Source organism: Aspergillus ambiguus (genome assembly GCF_047715705.1).
Source record: "Aspergillus ambiguus strain CBS 117.58 unplaced genomic scaffold BDV59scaffold_24, whole genome shotgun sequence".
Classification (NCBI taxonomy): Eukaryota; Fungi; Ascomycota; class Eurotiomycetes; order Eurotiales; family Aspergillaceae; genus Aspergillus; species Aspergillus ambiguus.
The window spans coordinates 120648-138008 of NW_027395537.1; the positions used below are offsets into that span (position 1 = coordinate 120648).

General features: G+C 53.2%; 7 protein-coding genes across 7 annotated transcripts; 4 read left to right on the forward strand and 3 right to left on the reverse strand.

The window, feature by feature from the left end:
- Positions 1 to 265: 265 nt before the first annotated feature.
- Positions 266 to 1139, forward strand: BDV59DRAFT_203415 (pyridoxamine 5'-phosphate oxidase family protein; the record flags this gene model as incomplete). Its single annotated transcript, XM_073694264.1, has 2 exons — positions 266 to 658; positions 768 to 1139. 2 exons carry the CDS (start codon positions 266 to 268, stop codon positions 1137 to 1139), a joined length of 765 nt encoding a protein of 254 aa, XP_073546269.1.
- A 225-nt stretch (positions 1140 to 1364) lies between these two features.
- On the forward strand, positions 1365 to 3630 carry BDV59DRAFT_65237 (acyclic terpene utilization AtuA family protein). The gene is made up of 3 exons (XM_073696839.1): positions 1365 to 1548; positions 1611 to 1948; positions 2002 to 3630. Exons 1-3 carry the CDS (start codon positions 1521 to 1523, stop codon positions 3511 to 3513), a joined length of 1878 nt encoding a protein of 625 aa, XP_073546270.1. The 5' UTR covers positions 1365 to 1520; the 3' UTR covers positions 3514 to 3630.
- On the reverse strand, positions 3630 to 6202 carry BDV59DRAFT_65221 (MRX complex nuclease subunit). The gene is made up of 2 exons (XM_073696838.1): positions 6147 to 6202; positions 3630 to 6091 (listed from the first exon to the last, which is right to left on the reverse strand). Exons 1-2 carry the CDS (start codon positions 6160 to 6162, stop codon positions 3747 to 3749), a joined length of 2361 nt encoding a protein of 786 aa, XP_073546271.1. The 5' UTR covers positions 6163 to 6202; the 3' UTR covers positions 3630 to 3746.
- A 123-nt stretch (positions 6203 to 6325) lies between these two features.
- BDV59DRAFT_181925 (F-box and WD domain protein) lies at positions 6326 to 10159 on the forward strand. The gene is made up of 2 exons (XM_073690306.1): positions 6326 to 6892; positions 6952 to 10159. The coding sequence occupies exons 1-2, from the start codon at positions 6553 to 6555 to the stop codon at positions 9987 to 9989; spliced, it is 3378 nt and encodes a 1125-aa protein (XP_073546272.1). The 5' UTR covers positions 6326 to 6552; the 3' UTR covers positions 9990 to 10159.
- A 110-nt stretch (positions 10160 to 10269) lies between these two features.
- gel2 (1,3-beta-glucanosyltransferase gel2) lies at positions 10270 to 12382 on the reverse strand. Its single transcript, XM_073690307.1, has 5 exons — positions 12098 to 12382; positions 11906 to 12036; positions 11701 to 11800; positions 11362 to 11646; positions 10270 to 11296 (listed from the first exon to the last, which is right to left on the reverse strand). The coding sequence occupies exons 1-5, from the start codon at positions 12101 to 12103 to the stop codon at positions 10415 to 10417; spliced, it is 1404 nt and encodes a 467-aa protein (XP_073546273.1). The 5' UTR covers positions 12104 to 12382; the 3' UTR covers positions 10270 to 10414.
- Positions 12383 to 12677: 295 nt separating this feature from the next.
- Positions 12678 to 14125, reverse strand: BDV59DRAFT_181927 (TOM complex receptor protein TOM20). The gene is made up of 3 exons (XM_073690308.1): positions 13997 to 14125; positions 13680 to 13925; positions 12678 to 13600 (listed from the first exon to the last, which is right to left on the reverse strand). The coding sequence occupies exons 1-3, from the start codon at positions 14052 to 14054 to the stop codon at positions 13389 to 13391; spliced, it is 516 nt and encodes a 171-aa protein (XP_073546274.1). The 5' UTR covers positions 14055 to 14125; the 3' UTR covers positions 12678 to 13388.
- A 130-nt stretch (positions 14126 to 14255) lies between these two features.
- On the forward strand, positions 14256 to 17195 carry BDV59DRAFT_181930 (exocyst subunit EXO84). Its single transcript, XM_073690309.1, has 3 exons — positions 14256 to 14721; positions 14802 to 16083; positions 16138 to 17195. The coding sequence occupies exons 1-3, from the start codon at positions 14328 to 14330 to the stop codon at positions 16538 to 16540; spliced, it is 2079 nt and encodes a 692-aa protein (XP_073546275.1). The 5' UTR covers positions 14256 to 14327; the 3' UTR covers positions 16541 to 17195.
- The last annotated feature ends 166 nt before the right edge of the window (positions 17196 to 17361 follow it).

The window sequence follows — 17361 nt, forward strand, 5'->3', positions numbered from 1 at the left end:
GGGGAACTCCCCGACATGGGGTTTCTCGTCTGGTGGTCGGGCCTCATCGGGGACATAGTTGAAGTGCATCGGACATAGCTGGCGTAGTCATCCATCGTCACACTGCTATATTGTTGCACATATAACCTTGCTAACCGACCCGAGTTGGCGGTCTATGAGTCACGTTCGGACTCCAACCCCTTACTCCAATGTTCGTGTTGCAACAACTTACTTGTCCGCCCGCTCTTCCTTCACCGTAAGTTATCCTCGAAAGGGAGTATTCAACATGCCTCATTTCTACGAGTCCATCTCCCCTGAGCTCCGGGATTGGGCCCTTCGGCAGAGCGTCTTCTTCGTCGCTTCCGCCCCTCTGCGAGGTCGCCACGTTAATCTGTCGCCCAAGGGACTACCAGACTCATCCTTCGCCATTCTCGGACCAAATGAGGCTGCATATGTCGATGCGACGGGATCTGGTAGTGAAACCATTTGTCATGTCCGGGAAAATGGCCGTCTAACGGTAATGTTCTGTTCCTTCGAGACCTCCCCGCGGATCATGCGCTTTTTCTGCACGGGGTCGGTGATAGAATGGAATCAGCCCCAATTCTCGGCCTATCTCGAACGCATGGGGGGAAAGCACGTGGTGGGTGCCCGGGCGATCATTCGGTTGGATGTCTTCAAGGTCTGTCTCGCACCTTGCGTTATGCCAACCAAAAAATCCCCTCAAATACCAATACATCAAATGCCACTTAACTTCCAAAAATGTATTCTCTCTCCTGACATTCTTTCAGGTCCAAGTTTCATGTGGTTACGGAGTGCCGCTGCTGGCTCTCACCACTGACCCGGATACTGACCAGCCAAAACCGTACCTGAAAGACCGAGAAACCCTCGGACACTGGGCCAACAAGAAAGTCCAGGGTAACCAGCTACGCGAGTATCAACAGCAGTGGAATAGTCAGAGTCTCGATGGGTTGCCTGGCCTTCAGACTGCCTTGAAGGATACGGGACGGTCTGTCTGGGTGACTCGCCTGGCTAATTGGCTAAATCGCCATGGCGATGAAATTGAAATGATTAAGTCGTCGATTCTGATTGTGCTAATTGCGACGATGATCGCCCAATGGTGTGGGTATATCCCACTGCATACAATGACCGTTCAAGTATGACGCCCTTCGTATGATTGTACTATTTTACCTCTTTACGATGGAAAATTTCAGTGCTCCGTGGCAAGGTGATCAGTCGTGATGCTACTCCCAGAGCGAATCCAACATGGTTTTTGTAGCTGGGAATGAAGATATCAACTCCTGGTTGATCGTACGGAACCAGTTTGTCTGGCTTCATCCTCGGCCTTAAAGAACTCAGCCCCGCCTTTGTCAAACCGACAACCGAACCAACTCCTCGGCGCGTATCTAACGGGACTCACGTTGCTTAAATATCATATTTCCGGTATTTTTTCTCTGATAGGTCTCTTTCTTGATGCTGCAATAGGATTCTACTGGAAGATTTACCTTCAGATAAAGTAGTAGAGCAAACAGCTCTATCACATCATGAGCTCCCGTCCCATTCGTATCGCCGGTAAGCCGCATCCATACCACCCATCCATCTACACAATCCAAATACCAACCTTGTAAACTCAGGCGCATCGGGCTCCGCGTCAGACCGACGCCATGCTATTGCGGAGTTCGCTCGCAACTATCCCCAGGATCCCGTTGATGTCATCATCGCCGACTTCATGAGCGAAGCCAACATGGCGACGGGGGCTGCCCGTCGAGTCGACCATGACAGACAGGTGGCTCGGGGTTTACAACCAACTGCTCCAGGCTACGAACCAGCATTTTTGCTGGCGTTGCAGCCTGCGTTGTACGATATTGCAAAACACGGGATAAAGCTGGCAGTTAATGCGGGGAACACCGACACAGAAGGCCTGTACAAGGCCGTGACAACGATGGTGCAGGCCAAGAGATTGAATCTAAAAGTAAGGATATATGTATGCCCTATCCGTTAAAATGCCGTTGTTGATGTATTTAGGTGGCTTGGGTGTCAGGTGACGAGGTCCTCTCGACTGTCAAAAGTGCCCTAACCTCGGGGAAATCGACCTTCAAGAACGTCTACACTGGGGAGACATTGCTTGACTGGTCTTTCGAACCGATATACGCCCAATGTTATCTCGGAGGACTTGGTGTGGCGGCCGCCCTGGCACAGGGCGCAGACATCGTGCTCTGCGGCCGAGTATCAGATGCATCTCCGGTCATTGGGGCTGCATATTGGTTCCACGGATGGAGTCGCAGTGACTTAGATCAACTGGCCAATGCTTTCGTCGCGGGACATCTGATTGAATGCAGTAACTACGTCTGTGGTGGGAATTTTACCGGTTTCAAGGCACTGGAGCATGTTGGGACTTCTGGCTGGTCGAACATCGGGTATCCCATCGCGGAGATCGCCGCAGATGGCAAGGTGATCATCACCATGCAGTCATACGCCACCGGAGGTGCGGTAACGGTCGACACCTGTTCATCCCAACTACTATACGAGATACAAGGTCCATGGTACTTCAACTCCGATGTCACCGCCGTGTTGACGGACATCCACTTCGAGCAGGTAGGCGTGAATCGCGTTGCCTTGCGTGGAGTGCGCTCTGCACCGCCTCCGCCAACAACCAAAGTCGGCGTCACTGCCCGTGGAGGATTCCAGGCCGAGGCTTCCTGGTTCTTGGTCGGGCTGGACATCGAAGCGAAGGCGCGCATGCTGGAAGCCCAAATCCGCCGTCTGCTAGCCCCTTACGCGGGGAACTACACAGCCCTCAAGTTCTCGACGATGGGCACATCTCCCGACGACCCTCGCAGCCAAAACGACGCCACGGTGACGTTCCGGGTCGTCGTTCAGGCCCGCAAGGCTGAAGACATTGCCCCGAACAACTTCCTCCGCCACATCACCGATAACATCATGCAGGGTTATCCCGGCGCCACGTTCCACCTGGACATGCGCCAGGGCTTCCCTAAGCCCGTGTATGAGTACTATGTGAGCCTGCTGCCGCAGGCGGACGTGAAGCACCGCGTCCATATCCCTTGGAAGGACCAGACCCTGGACGTTCCTCCGCCCCCGATCACCCGGGAATATCCTCCGAGACAGCCATCACAGGCTATCACAACTGCCCCTGTAAACCGCGATATTGATTTCGGAGCCACAGTTCGTGGCCCGCTCGGCTGGATTGTGCACGCCCGCTCGGGTGACAAGGGGCCCGACGCCAACTGTGGGTTCTGGGTGCGCCATAATGACGAGTACCTCTGGCTTCGGTCCGTGATGTCCACTGCGCGCATCAAGGAACTGCTCGGAGATGAGTATAACGCGAACTCGCAGTTGCAGATCGAGCGATTCGAGCTGCCCAATCTGCAGGGAGTGCACTTTTTATTCCGGAACTTGCTGGATCGCGGCGTTGGCGCGACTACGACCGTCGACTTTTTGGGGAAGAATGTAGCTGAATATCTGCGGGCCAAGTGGGTTGATTTGCCCGTGAAGTTCCTAAATCGTGGGAAGCTGTAGGGATGTTGTCCTGTGGAATTTCGTATATAAGATGCAATGAATGGATGCTTCGTCCCAAAGAAGGCTTCTGCGAGAAGATTCGTGCCACATTAAATGCCTTCCTTAAACGCCGAGTGACTTAAGTCATAATACATCAACGCCACAAATGCAAGTTCTCCCGTACTGGTAGCATGCAGACAGTTCGCTATTCTCCGCTGTTTGCCAGCCCAAATTGCCTGGTTCCATTCGATAAGTTACCGCCGTCGTGAGCTTGGCATCTCCTCGAAAGCGTCGCTGTCATCATCGCTAAGAACGCTGGTACTCCTAGTAGTCCGGCTAGGTCGCTTTGCAGAGCTTGCGGCACTGCGTCCAGCGCTAGCTTGAGACCCGGTGAAATTCAGCATGGTCTGAGTTTGCTTTCCTCGTGTTGGTGCGGCAGTTCTACGGAGACCTGTTCCACCTAATGTATTCGATGACGGCGCTGGCGAGACGGCGCTACGTCCTGATCGACGCGCAGTACTGCTTGCTGTCGAGGGAGCTGTCTTCCGTGTCCTTGTAGAAGGCTGCTTCACAAAAAGAGCTTGCGAGTCATCGTCATCCTCTTCAATGTCAGACAGAGCCTGATTCGCACCTGCAAGGCCGTCGTCATCATCATCGTCGTCAAGCATGATAACGTCGTCGTCGTCATCGTCATCGGATACAGCACGACGACTACGGCTTTTCGTGCCCCTGGCTGGTGTAGTTTTCTTAGTGGCGGTTGATTTTGCGGTGGTTGTTGTCTTCCGAGTGCTAGTCGAAGCTGCAGCTCTTCCACCGCGACCTCCGCCTCGACCCCGACCCCGTGTAGACGTGAATCTGGTGGCTGCTTCTGCGGCGTCTTCCGGCGCTTCCTCCTGGACGGGATCGCCGTCTTCGTTATCTGAATGAATCAGCGCTCCAGGTTGATCCTCCCAGGCGCCGTCGAATTCACTATCCCACCCGTCAGGCTTGGGCTTGAAACGCTTTCTACCGCGCGCTCTTCGCTTAACCCCCCGAGAAAACATGTCTTCCATCTGGCCACGGTACTTCTCCATTGCCTGCTGTAGCGAGCTTTGGGCGGCTTCTTCTTCTTCCGCGCCTTCGCTATCACGATCCAGGTCCATCAAGTGTTTGATTTGGCTTTCGAGAGATTCGTTAACAAACATCTCCATGGCGTGCTTGTCATCCTTGTCGATAAACTGGGCTACGGCATCTCCAAACGAGTTTTGAGGGAGAATGGTCAACGACTGCGCAGCAAGAAACTCCCGTACCAATTGTTCTACCTTCACAGTGTCAAGAGTAGACAGATGCGACATTGCAGCTTCATCAAGATCACCCTCCTTTTTACGGGCGGAGGCGCTCTTCTTTTTCCGGTAAAACTGCACTACGTCGTTCACATTGGCAACCTTTCCGACGAAGCGATTGGAGAAACGCTGTGGGTTTTCGCAGTCATAACTTCCACCATCCGCCGTGGAGGTCTCCACCCGCAGTCGGACAAGGGGAAGTGGTATCTCCTGCTCTTCATCATCTGCAGCATCATCATGCATCTCTAACCATTCAGCTTTTGCTTGCTCAATAAGTTCCTCCACGATGGTCATGAGGAACCGGGTGACCTCTGTCCTGTTATTCTCCTTTCGAGCGAGCTTCTGTGCTCCTTTTTCTTCCGAAAGAATAATTTCTTTCATGACGAAAGGACGCACGGACTTCAGCCGAATGGGTTCACATTTGAACTCTCGCCCAGTGACGCTAAGGATCGCAACATGTTTAGCGACCGCCTCTCCGGGAACAAGAGATGTTGCCACAGAGGATCCTGGTTGCATGACATGGAATTTAGTCTCTGGATTGAGTTTTGGATTGATCAGGCATTCATGCTCGTGGCCCCAGATGACAAGATCGAGGAACTCCGGTAGGAAGTTCTCCGGGAGGTAGCCGGTCTCGGTATAGGCGTGGTGATTCTGATGGACACACATCAAGTTGAACCAATCGCTCTTCTGTATAGATGGCTGATAGAATTTCACTTTCCCATCGCGGAATGTACGGAACAGGCGCTCGTCACGCACATTACTCATTCCGTAGAGAGCGAGTTTCGTCCGGCCCTTCTGGAGTAAGACAGGCTTAACTTGAATATTATCAGACTCCGGGGTGCGGCCATAGTAGTTGATCAACCCGGACACCTGGAGTAAGTCCAACGCGGCCAAATGGCCTTCTCCGGAGGGATCGTCGTGATTTCCATGGATGGAGAAGATGGGGATGGCCACGTTGATATCGAGATCCTCATAATTGACATGATTGAAGGCGCCCTGGAAATTCTCACTGGCGTCACTGAGCATTTCCAACTCACAGGGCTTATCCCCAAGACAGTTCATGCGGATCGACCGCATGACTTGATACATGGATTTCCGCGATGGCTTATTTTCATGGAAGAGATCACCGGCAAGGAGAACCATATCCACGTCTTGCTCCTTTGCTAGACACATCACCTCATGGAAGCTCTTCCAACTGTCATCTCCCCGGATGGGGTCTCGTTCATTGTACCCGACATGGTTATCTGTCGAGACGAGAATGCGGATCGTTTCCGCGTCTGTAAGGGTCAGAGGGACTCTTGGGTTTAGAATTTGCTGATTTTCAACACTTACCACTGGGGGCTGGCATACTGCTGCGTTCCACAGCACACGGGCAAGATGTGGTTGTCTGCCACCAAGATCGCATCAAGCATCGCGAACGCCTCTTTGGGCGGCGCGCTGTCACGTGCGGCACGCGCCCCTGGATGAGTCAGAGATCCGTCCTCAGGCTTCCCGTTCCTACAACTTCCGATCTTCACCTTCATCTGCAACTTCACTTCCCCCTCCCCTCCTTCTCTGCGCCCACTTCTGTTCCCCCTTAGACCTCTCTCGACTCGCCTCCAGCGATATTACACGATTGAGTGCTTCTCTTGAGCCTTTTCGTCGCTCTCTTTGACCTGGTTTTCACTTCCCGACTGATCCAGATATCGCCCCTGGTTCAGTCGCCTCCATCGATCCCGTTACCCCGCGAGACCTTTTTATGCAATCAGAGCCTACTGCAGTTTTCGGACATACTCCTCTGGTCGACTCATTTTACGAAGAATCCTACGATCTTACCCAGCATGGACATGATTCGTGTGGTGATCTCTCAGACTCCCGCCTTCGGGTGGATGCCAGAGGCGCTGATGCTGACTCTGCTTCCTCCGAGGACGGTGAGTCTTCGTCCCTAAACGACGGCAAATTGCCCTTTACATCTGTCGATCGTGTTAGCCAGTATGAGCATGCTATGGCCCAGTCTCCTCGTCGACAGCGTGATCTTGAGTTTCGAGTAACGCCGTCGTCCACACCTTCCCGCCTGTCGTTGGAAGCTTTCCCCAATGGTATGTCAATGTCCCTCACTCTCTTGGGATTGACAATTTCTAACAAGATGGTTAATCAGAGGTGTTGACGCATATCCTCTCTCATCTGCCACCATCATGTCTCTCGTCCATGGCCTTGGTCTCCCAGCGCTTCCACAGCCTGGTGACAACCCCCCATGCGTGGAGGATCGCGTTCTCACGCTACTTTCCTGGGCCCTATACCACAGATAGCAGCGGTCGTCTCTACGGCGCGGAAAACCTAGAAAACGTCGCATCCGACAAACGATATTTCTCCAGACTGACTGCGCTCGCGTCCTGGAGGTCGGAGTATATTTTGCGAACTCGTTTGCTGCGGTCCCTTGCGAGAGGCAAACCGATCCAATTCGAACCGTCCCGGAAACATGGTACGGTGCGCTCTGCAAATACCCGCAACGGAAATGCGGTAGTAACGTACACCTCACAACTTCTATACCCGGTTAGTCACTTGAGCGGGACGTTTGGGGGTGAGGGCACCAAGAAGCAGCCGCTTTTCATACACGGAGCTTCGGAACAAGGGATTGCGTCGGCTAGTGACCCATCCTCCGTCAAAGTCGGTACCTGGGGGTTATCTGATCACCAGCTCTTTCGACATTTCGCGGATTTATTCCCTGGCGATGCCCAGTACGGCCTCGGACCCGGCAATATTATCGGTGCCCCCAACAAGATGGACGTCAGTCAACCGTTTGGGATGATCTACGGCGAGGGATGTCCGCAGGGACGTACCTACTTTATCTCCTCGCAAGAGCTCCGCGGCCGATTCCTAAGCCTGACAGACTCCATACCGCAGCATCATATGGGTATCCCAACTCTGAATCCCATAACAACGGCCGTGACTGCTGTATGGATTGCCAAGTCAACTCAAATTCTGAGAATGACCTCCGGTTTGGTGGCAATGCTCTCAGGTACATCTTCTGGCGTGCTCACGGCCTACGCCCTGGGTCCTCATCCCTCTTATGAGCACCGGTATGAGCGAGGACAAGTAACGGCCAAATGGGTTCTCTGCCCTGGTGTTCCCATCGTGTCAATTACGGTTGACGATAGTTACTCTACCAAGAGACAGGCTAGCCGCCGGATCTGGGCGGTAGTCCTGAATGCTCTGGGCGAGGTGTTCTATCTTTGTGACTTGCCTCGGCAACCTCAATTCAAGTCTGCTAAGATGAGCCCAGAGGAAATGGATGTGCTGGCGTGGAAGACTGGCAGAAGTGTTTGTTGGGAGCTTTCTGAACTGAGCCGGCGAACAGCACGGCCTGATCCTTATAATAGGGAGCCTGTCGATGGTAGCTACAGCCCCCGATCCTCGTCAGATTCAATGGGTCTCAACAGTGACCAGATCGCTGCTGAGACCAAAGAGATTGAGAGGTTTATGGCTTTCAAGCCCAAGCATTTTCGCAAGGTTTGTGAGGGCTGGGACATGAGGCGTGAACTGAAAGTTGACTTTGCGGGCGATGATGGGCATGGGGCCGGCGAGTCCATACTGGTCATCACACATGGTTTCGGGGAAAATGCAAAGGCTTCTATTCGAAGGTACACGCGAAGAGCGTTGAAATCGGAACCGTCAGCATCTTCCTTCGGCCAACATCTATCAATTGACGATGGTCCTCAATCGTCACTTTTTGGTGGACCTCAAGGGTCTTCAACACCAAGCATGCCACCTTCAAGGGATTCCAGCAACCTCGCGATCCCTGTGTGTTCAGCTAGCAATACTGAATGGCGCATTTCCGAATTTACATTGGGTGACCGCAAGTCGGTGCGTATCAGCACCAGTGCTTTGGATGTTTCGACCTATGCCTTGCTTACGCCTGACGAGGACCCTCTTGTGGAAATGTCAGGAAGCTCCACACGGTCTTCTGTGATGTCCTCTCCGATGCCGCATATGAAGCAGCCATCGTCGCATTTGGAAATTCCAGGACAACGTGGCCGATATCTGGCCGTGGGCACTACTACTGGAGTAATCTTTGTCTGGGATATTCGTGCACCCACATCCAAAAGTTCGGAAGTCATCAATTCTATTAGTCCAGTGCGAATAATCCAGACCGACTCGCCCCAAGTCTCATGCCTTGCACTGACATCGTTGTACCTTGTTCATGGTGGAAACGATGGACTTGTACAAGCTTGGGACCCCCTGGCATCGACGACGCGTCCTATCCGCACGATCAACTCCCGCTTCTCTTCTCGTGCGCGCCGCCGCCTGATCCAAGCAGAAGCTTCCATCCACGGTGTGGGTAATAATTATTACGCGACAGGCGCTGTCTGCCTAGACCCAGACCCCACCGTGCTAAGAGGCATGGTTGCTTTAGGGACCCATCTACGTTATTGGTCTTATAGCTCCACTGCTGCCGATCAGTACAAAACAAACAAGCGTCGTCTCCGCCGCGGATACAGGGGCAGCAATATTGGTCCGGAAGGGCAGCGCTTCAATAACAGCGGACGCGGTGCTCTGCAGGACCATATCGAAGATGAACGGATAGAGATGGAACGGCAAATGGTCGAAGATGAGAAAGAACAAGCTCATCTTAGCAACCGCTTTGGTGTGGATTTATTGGGACCCGATGCCAGCGAAGAGCAAATAATTGCTTACGCTCAGCTGCTAAGCGAGGAGGCCTACGCCAATGATGCTGCTAAGCGGGGCGAGCCGGCTGACATTTCTGTAGCCAGCACTCCGTCTAGCGACACAATCGGACGGAACGACAGTTCAGTTGCGCCCGATGAGATTTCCTCGTCATCATCTCCCTACGACTTTCCTGTTGACGATGAACTCGCTCCCGATATTGCCGAAGCAATTCGGTTGAGTCTACTGGATGAGGGAGGACAGGAGTCATTTGATCTCACCTCTTCCATTCCTATCAAGTACTCAAAGGGATATCAGCAGAGTCACAGTGGCTCCATGCCATCAGAGGATGCCGTTCCGGAGAGTAGCCGTCAACAGGAGCTCGATGACTTGGAGTTCGCGATTCAGTTGAGTCTGGCGGATAGTCAGCCCCATGAGCAGCAATTTCCTGAAGAGCAAGAGGAGTTCCCTTTCCTTGCAGGAAGGTCGAGTTCTCCCGATAAAGGCAAGGGCAAGAGTCGCGCTGTGTAGCCGTGTTTTGTCATGCTTGTGCATTGAATTTTTGTACCGTTATGTTTGACTTGTTATATATTTTCTTTTCGGGGTAGCCCAATTAATGCATCGTTTTGGTTCTCGTTTAGTATATGACTTGAGAAATGAGCCAACACCTGTGGTCAGTTCCATACCCATAGCTGGAAGATTGAGTCCTGCGAGGTGTGCAATCCTCCCCGATGTTTCGGGGGGAGGGTGGCAGCATGAAATACATCGTTGTGCGTTAAGTGAATTACGTGCGCCGGAGTTGACTCGTGTACGTCAGGGAGTATAATGCTATATTCATTGGCCCTGCTAGGCCCCAAAAGGATAAAAAAAAGAAAAGCTATTTGAAACATGCGACATGGACAATGAAGTAAAAAAGACTATAAGGCAGAACAGTAGCCCCTTAAAAGGACCGATGATTACAGCATGGCCATGAAAGCGGTGCCAGCCACGAGACCAAGAAGGGAAATGGACATCTTGCCGGCGGCACTCTCCTCGTCATCACCATTGCTGCTGCTGGAAGAACCACTGGTGTGATTTCCAGGCGCGTTGGTCTCACCGTTAGCGAGAGCAGTGAGGCGGATACCAGTCACCTCGTTGCCGTTGTGGTCGTAGATGGTCTGAGGGATATCCTGGGACTTAATGTCCTTCAGGGAACCCTTGTGAACCTGACCAACGAAACCGTTGTCGATAAAGTCCTGGACCTTGGAGGGTCTCTTGGGCAGGTCGAAGGTGTCGAGGAAGGTGCTGTTCTTGATGAGACCAGGGCCGCACTTGGGAGGTTTGAGGGAGGTGGCAGTCTCGTTGGTGGCCTCGATGGCGCTCATGTCCAGCTTGGAGTACTGCTTCATCAGGTTCTCGTAGTCAACGAGGAGAGTGGCGGTGTCGTTGTCGTTGAGCTTCACGAGACCATAGTCGTTGGGTTCCTGGGTGAACTCGTAGATCAGACCGCCAGAGAAGGACTTGGACATCTGCTCGCCATAGAGGGCCTCCACTTCGGTGAAGACACGGGGCTGAACCTCATTGCACCCATACTCGGAGAAGAAGACCGGGAGGGTAGCCTCAGCAAAGTCTTCGGTGAGGACGTCGTAGCCACTCTTGGTGAAAGAAGAGCGACCGCACCACGAGTAGGAGTTGAGACCGAAGAAGTCGGAGGTGGAGCTGGGCTCGTCTTCATCTTCGCACATGAAGTAGTTGACAGTGTCAACTAGCCAAGGACGGATATCAGCAGCAGAGTAACCGACAGGAATGCTACGATCCGCGTTCTTCTTGATGTAGTCCTTCATGTCACGGACAACCGCCTGAAGGTGGGTAGTGTTAGTCATGGGAAGGCTTGTGGGACAGCGAGGGAGGCCATTGCACGTACGCGAACATAGGCAGGGACATCCTTGACACTCTGCTCGTTGATAACCTCGTTTCCGGCGAAGAAACCGAGGGTGTTGGGGTAGTCCTTGAAGGCCTCGATGATGCCGAAGACCTGCTGGAAGTACACGGCGTTGTAGGTGCTCTCGGGGTCGGTGCGGTCGAGGTAACCGCCCTCGAGAGGCGAGTTGACATCGAAGATGAGGTAGATACCGGCGGCGTTGAAGATGGACATGCAGTCATCGTGGTCCAGGTTGGGGGACATGTTGTAGATGCGCACCGTGTTGACCTAATGTGGTGATGAGAGACGCCCCAGGTGAAGAGGGCAGGTCAAGGGACTTACACCCAAGCGCTGCATGAGGGCAGCATCGCGCAGGCAAGCGTCCTTGTCGGTCAGAGGATCGGATTTTCCACTGAAACCACCAGAGCCACCAGGCTGATAACTGTTATAGATAGACAACGACGATCAGCAACACCGCTTTCCACACGCAGTAACCAGATCGAATATCACGAGCGATTGCGTCAAATGACAGCCCGGGGAATCTTACTCGACACCGAGGATCTGGAACCGATCACCGGTTTCACTGTTCACAAAGTCCTTTCCGTTGACCTCGACGGGGTGGACGGCGTTGGCAGCGGTCGCAAGAGCGCACACCGAGGCGAGCAGGCGAGCGTATGACTGTCGACAGGGTTAGCTGTTGGTAGTCTTTGGTGGTGAGATAGAATCTAGCAGGACTAACCGGCATGGTGAGGGTGTTTGTCTATATCGATAGATATGGGTAGGGGGTGTAGATATAGAGAGAAGCAGAATCACGACGACGCAGAATCTCCCTCTGGCAGGTCCAGTGCAATTTTCCTACAGGGAAAGAAGGAGTCTGAAACGAATGTAGCCACGAAGGACCCGGTATTGGGCAAGAACGAGTGTCGGATGAATAAACGAACGACAGGAAGTATGAAGAATGGAAGTATAACGACGACGTCAACCAGATATACCACAGAAGCACACCAGAAAAGAGAGAAACAACCACCACCGCCGGAAAAGGAGGAGGGATCATAAATACGGATACAGCCGAGCAGCTGCCCAGACTTAATTAAACGGTAGTGAACACTAGATGCTGGGCAGCGCCATCTGGCAGTGGAGGCGCCCACCGCACCAGCGTCTCAGAAATGCTGTTATTGGGGCAGCCAAGGACCCTGGCGACCCTTAGTTCCTGGGCCCTGGATCGGCGGTTCGCTTTGGGTGGGATACGAGAACGGTATTGGTGTGCTATAAATACGTCGAGCGAGATCCTTTCAAGATTGTTCAACGTGTGAAGGAATTCGATGGAGTACAGGGAGTGCTCAGTGTTTCATGCAGTGCTGGAGATACATACGCAGTATACAACAGAATAATCGCTCCACGTCAATCCCTTGCATTTTTCTCCTACCCTACGCAACAAAACCAGCCAAAATGATACACGTTACCAAACCGACCATCGGGTTCTTAAAATACAGCTCAGAAAGAAGAACCAAGAAAAGAAGTGAGAAAAAATTGAAAAAGGGTGGGAATACAAATCTATCCAGGCTCCAACATGACACCGAGGGAGGAAACAGATGAAAACGGGATCAACCGAGGAGATAAAATAGGGGACAACATTCAAAACGTATTGAATCCCCAAACAATGTCATGGCGCCGAGTAATACCAAGATCCTCCGCCACCCCAGCGGCCAAGACCCGATAAATATACAGGGGAGGAAAAACACAAGACAAGGAAAAAAGTAGAGTAGTGGAGATGATGTCAGCATGAATGACGACAATCCAGGCAAAGTCGAGGAATAAATGGCCAATTCCGCCTTGAAAATGTCGACCAGGCCACGGCCCAGCGTGGAACCGAATTCACAAGAAACCCATCCGGAAGGCCAAGGTTCTTGTCGGTCTGTCTGTCGAGAGGAAGGACGAAAAGGGATGCATGCGGGTGGAGAGGGGGAAGGGGAAGGGCGACATTGCTGTTCCAGTCGATTGGGTCATGCCGGTTGTTTTTATGCCGTTCTTTACTCGACGCCGTGAGTCTCCGCGCCGCTCTCAGCACCACCACCGGTGAAGGAGCCAAGCTTCAGGCCGGCATCCAGAGCGACCATCTCAGCCAACACCTCCAACACCTCCTTGGGCACCGTCTTGTCGTATATCGAGATGAGGTCCTTGGGCTGGGGGTAGACCTTCAGAGCCTTGTAAAAGCACAGCGCAGCTTCCAGCTTGTCTGCACCTAGGTTGGGATGTGAATCGCCGATACTTTACGGGAATTTTGGGGGATCCGGGCGCGGAAAGGGCAGTCATTCACATACCTTCGGCGCAGAGAGACTCTCCCTTGGCAACTTGGCCCATGAAGTAAGCCTCCTTCTCTTCCAGATCGGTCGGGAATCCTTCATCCTTGGCTTGTTGGACCGCCTTCTTGATAGCCTCGCGCTCCATCGCTCCCTGCGCTTCGGCCTCTTCCTTGACGGCGCGGGCATGTCTGCGGTTGTTCTTCTTCAGGGTTCGACGGAATTCAGGATCGGTCTGTCTCTTGTGGTCGAAGTAGACGGCATAGGCTAGATAGAAGGAGATATATTAGCGTGAATCCGAGGGAGGTCAGCGGGAACCCCGGGGTGCTGGTTCTTACCCAGAAGGCCGGTGACGACCGTGCCGGCGGTGACGGCGACCAGGGTGGAAGTCCTCATGATGACGAGGTGGTATATTGGGGGTAGAGGTGGCGAGACGAGAGGAATTCCGGTGGAGAGAAGAGAAGTGGTTGCTTGCAACTGGCGGAAGGGAAGGTTGAAGCGTATAATTTTGACGCGTGGGGATCATCGTTGTTCCGCCTCGGCCTTTCTGTCCCGCTCGGGCCGCCGGGGGATGTTGTTTCACCCGCATTCCACCACCACGTCTCTCGTCTCCCAGTCCCATCGATCGCCCTCTACGATACTCATCCTCGAGCCGCCCCTCTCTTCACGATGGAAGGCCGTGGGTTGACTCTCCGCAGCAAGTCCCGTCGGGCTCGTCCTCAAATCAGTGCTCCCAAACCTATTTCCGGTCCTCTGCCCCCGAACAGCAAGGCCGTTGATCCCGCCCAGAGTACTACCACCTCGAGCTCGGGTTCTCGCTCTCGTGATCGTTCGGCTCCCAAAGATGCCACCTCTGATCTGGTCAAACGTCGATATTCCACCCGGTTCAATCAGGTTCCCGACTTCGACCCCAGTGCTCCGCCGGTTCCCAGTCTACCCAAGGGGCCGACGTACGGCACATTGACCCCCCCTCAAGTGAGTAGGAGACCCTCCGGAGAACCATCCGGCCCTCCACAGGTCGATTTGGATGCTTTACGCGATCCGAGTCTCCCCGTTGATCGATGTGAGTATCTCGTCTCTTGACAGCTGTCCTCTCCCCGCATACGTCATTCCGTGTAGCTCACCGTATGTCGCCTGAGCTAGATGTTGCCAATCTGCTCGCCAATGCGTCCGAAGATGAGATTCAGGAGTATCAGAGAAGCCTTCGGAAGGTCAAGAACCGCACGTCGACCGACCTTCAGCAAAATGTCTATCAAAACCGGACCCAGTTCATCAAGATCAGTAAGGAGGCGGAGAAGCTGAAGGGCGAAATGCGCACGCTTCGAACTCTCATGGCTGAGCTCACCACGGCCCTGGGACAAACCACTGTCGGCAACACCCCAAATCCGATGTCTCCCAACCTGGACGAACGTTTGCCCAAACGCAACGCCAACCGCAGTTCCGTCGCCAATCTCGAAAGCATGTGGAACGTCCAGCTGCAAACACTGTGGAAGACGGTGGAGGGGTCCCAGAAATTCCTCCCTGTGGTGCCTGGTCGCCACATTGTGATGGAAACCGGCAATTGGGTCGAGCTGGACTCCGCCACCTGGAAACCGCGCCGACCCGTCCACCTCGTCCTTCTCAATGATCATCTGCTGGTAGCCGCCAAAAAGCGAAAGAGGGTAGATCAGAGTAATCCGAACCACCGCGGTCCCGTCCCAACCAAACTCGTTGCCGAGGAATGCTGGGCATTGCAGGACGTCGACATGATCGACCTGGGCGCTAACCTGGGTACTGGCGCAGCACGAGAGGAGGCTGAGGACCGGGGGATTGATAACGCGATCAACATCCGTGTTGGAAACAAGCCATTCACCTACCGGCATGACAAGCGGAGCAGCTCTGCAAAGAGTGATCTTCTCGCCACGTTCCGGAAAACTGTCGAAGACCTGCGACGAACCCTTCGTTCGGAGACGGAGGCCGCTAGCCGTGCGAACGACTCCTTCGGTTATCTCGGAGGGCGACTCTCAATGTATTCGCCCAAGCCCGACCTCTACGATAATATGGACAATGATCGGGATCGGCCGGAAGTTCGCATCGATGTGGACGGGAAACAGCAGAATTTGCGATGGGTTGAGGGCCAAGTGGACGAACTCGACATCCACATCGCCTTACAGCGGTTCGAAGAGTCTGTGTCCAACATCGAGCGACTGCGAAAACTCGCCCGTGGTTTAAAAGGAAACTCGGTCGCGCAGGACGTGATCAATGCCAAAGTTGATGAGCGAGCAGCCAAGTTGGCGGAAGTGCTTTCGCGGGCTTTGGTCGACACTCACTCCTTCTTGATCGCTACTAAAACTAATGTCACCTGGCTGACTCGCTTGGGTTTCGAGGATCAAGCTCGCGAAGCGTATCTCAAAGCTCGATCCGACGTGATCTCCAAACGGATTCGGTAAGATTGGATGCGCCCATACTTCAAGCCTTAATCTGATTGTTGGAAACACAGGGCCTGTATTTTCGAAGGCGATCTACCTCTCTACATCTTCCAGATCTCGTTCGTCTACTTCACCCTCCTCAAGAACACCATCAGCATCTACCAACAGTGTTTCCCCACCGTCATGACCAGCGCCTGCATCAAATGGGCTAAACACCATCTGGATGGTTTCAACGCGTTGCTCACCCGCCAACTCAGCAGCGTGCAACGTGGTACTAGCGTGTGGCAAAAATGCATTGACATTGTGCATGAGCAAGCGGGCCTCCTCGACGAGGTAGGGGTTGATTTCACCGATCTCGTCGCGCGGGGTCTAGAGCTGAGCGGTGATGAGCACCAGCAGCGGCCAACAATGACTCGCTCGGAGTCACTCATCTCAGGACTGGCCGATGCTGCAGCAGCAATGCCGGATTATTGAGTTGATATCACGCGTTTTATATAATGGTAGCTTAGATGAACGGTGCCTCTTGGGTATCGCATTGAATCAAGACAATAAAGTCAACGGATCTTATGTCACAAATATCAAGTCCAACAGTCTGGTGCTTGTGTATAGTGTCCAGCCAGAAACCAACTAGACCGCGGAAGACGACACCAGCAAGCCCTGAAAGAAAGGACCGAGTCTCGCCCAAAACCCCCGCTTTCCTTTGGTGACTTCGTCCATTTCCGCCCTCAGCACTGGATTGATCCCTTTCGCGCGCATTTTCTCCTGTTTTTCCAGCGGAATCTTGTGAACCGGGTGGTCTGGTCCGACTACACTGTTGTGGAGCTTGGCTGGGGGTGTGACGCCCCAGGTGTAGGAAGGGTCCGGAAGCGGTCGCTTCTGTCTCTTCTGTTTCTCTTTTCTCCGCTGTTTTTCCCGTCGCCCCGACCCTGATCTGATCTCAGGACTGGCGTTCGTGGCTGTTGTATCTTCTCCCATGCTGGTCGGGTGATGAGGGTTTGGATCTGACTGCAGGATGTGTACCGAAGCTCAAGGGATACACGATTGTCTTTGGATTCCGATTATTCATGGAGAGGATGGGGCGATAATGGTATAATATAGAGAATCCTTCTGTCTGTCAGATGATGTCACCGGGCAGTGCAATTGATAATGGATATTCTGCCCCCAAGGCATATTTGGAATTGGTGCTAGCTATAAGTGGTTAAAACAAGGTCTCTAGTACCTGAGTGTGATTATTATATAATTAAGAAATACGTTAACTAACTAAGGCTCCGGTATTTGAAGACGTCTCGTTAGTA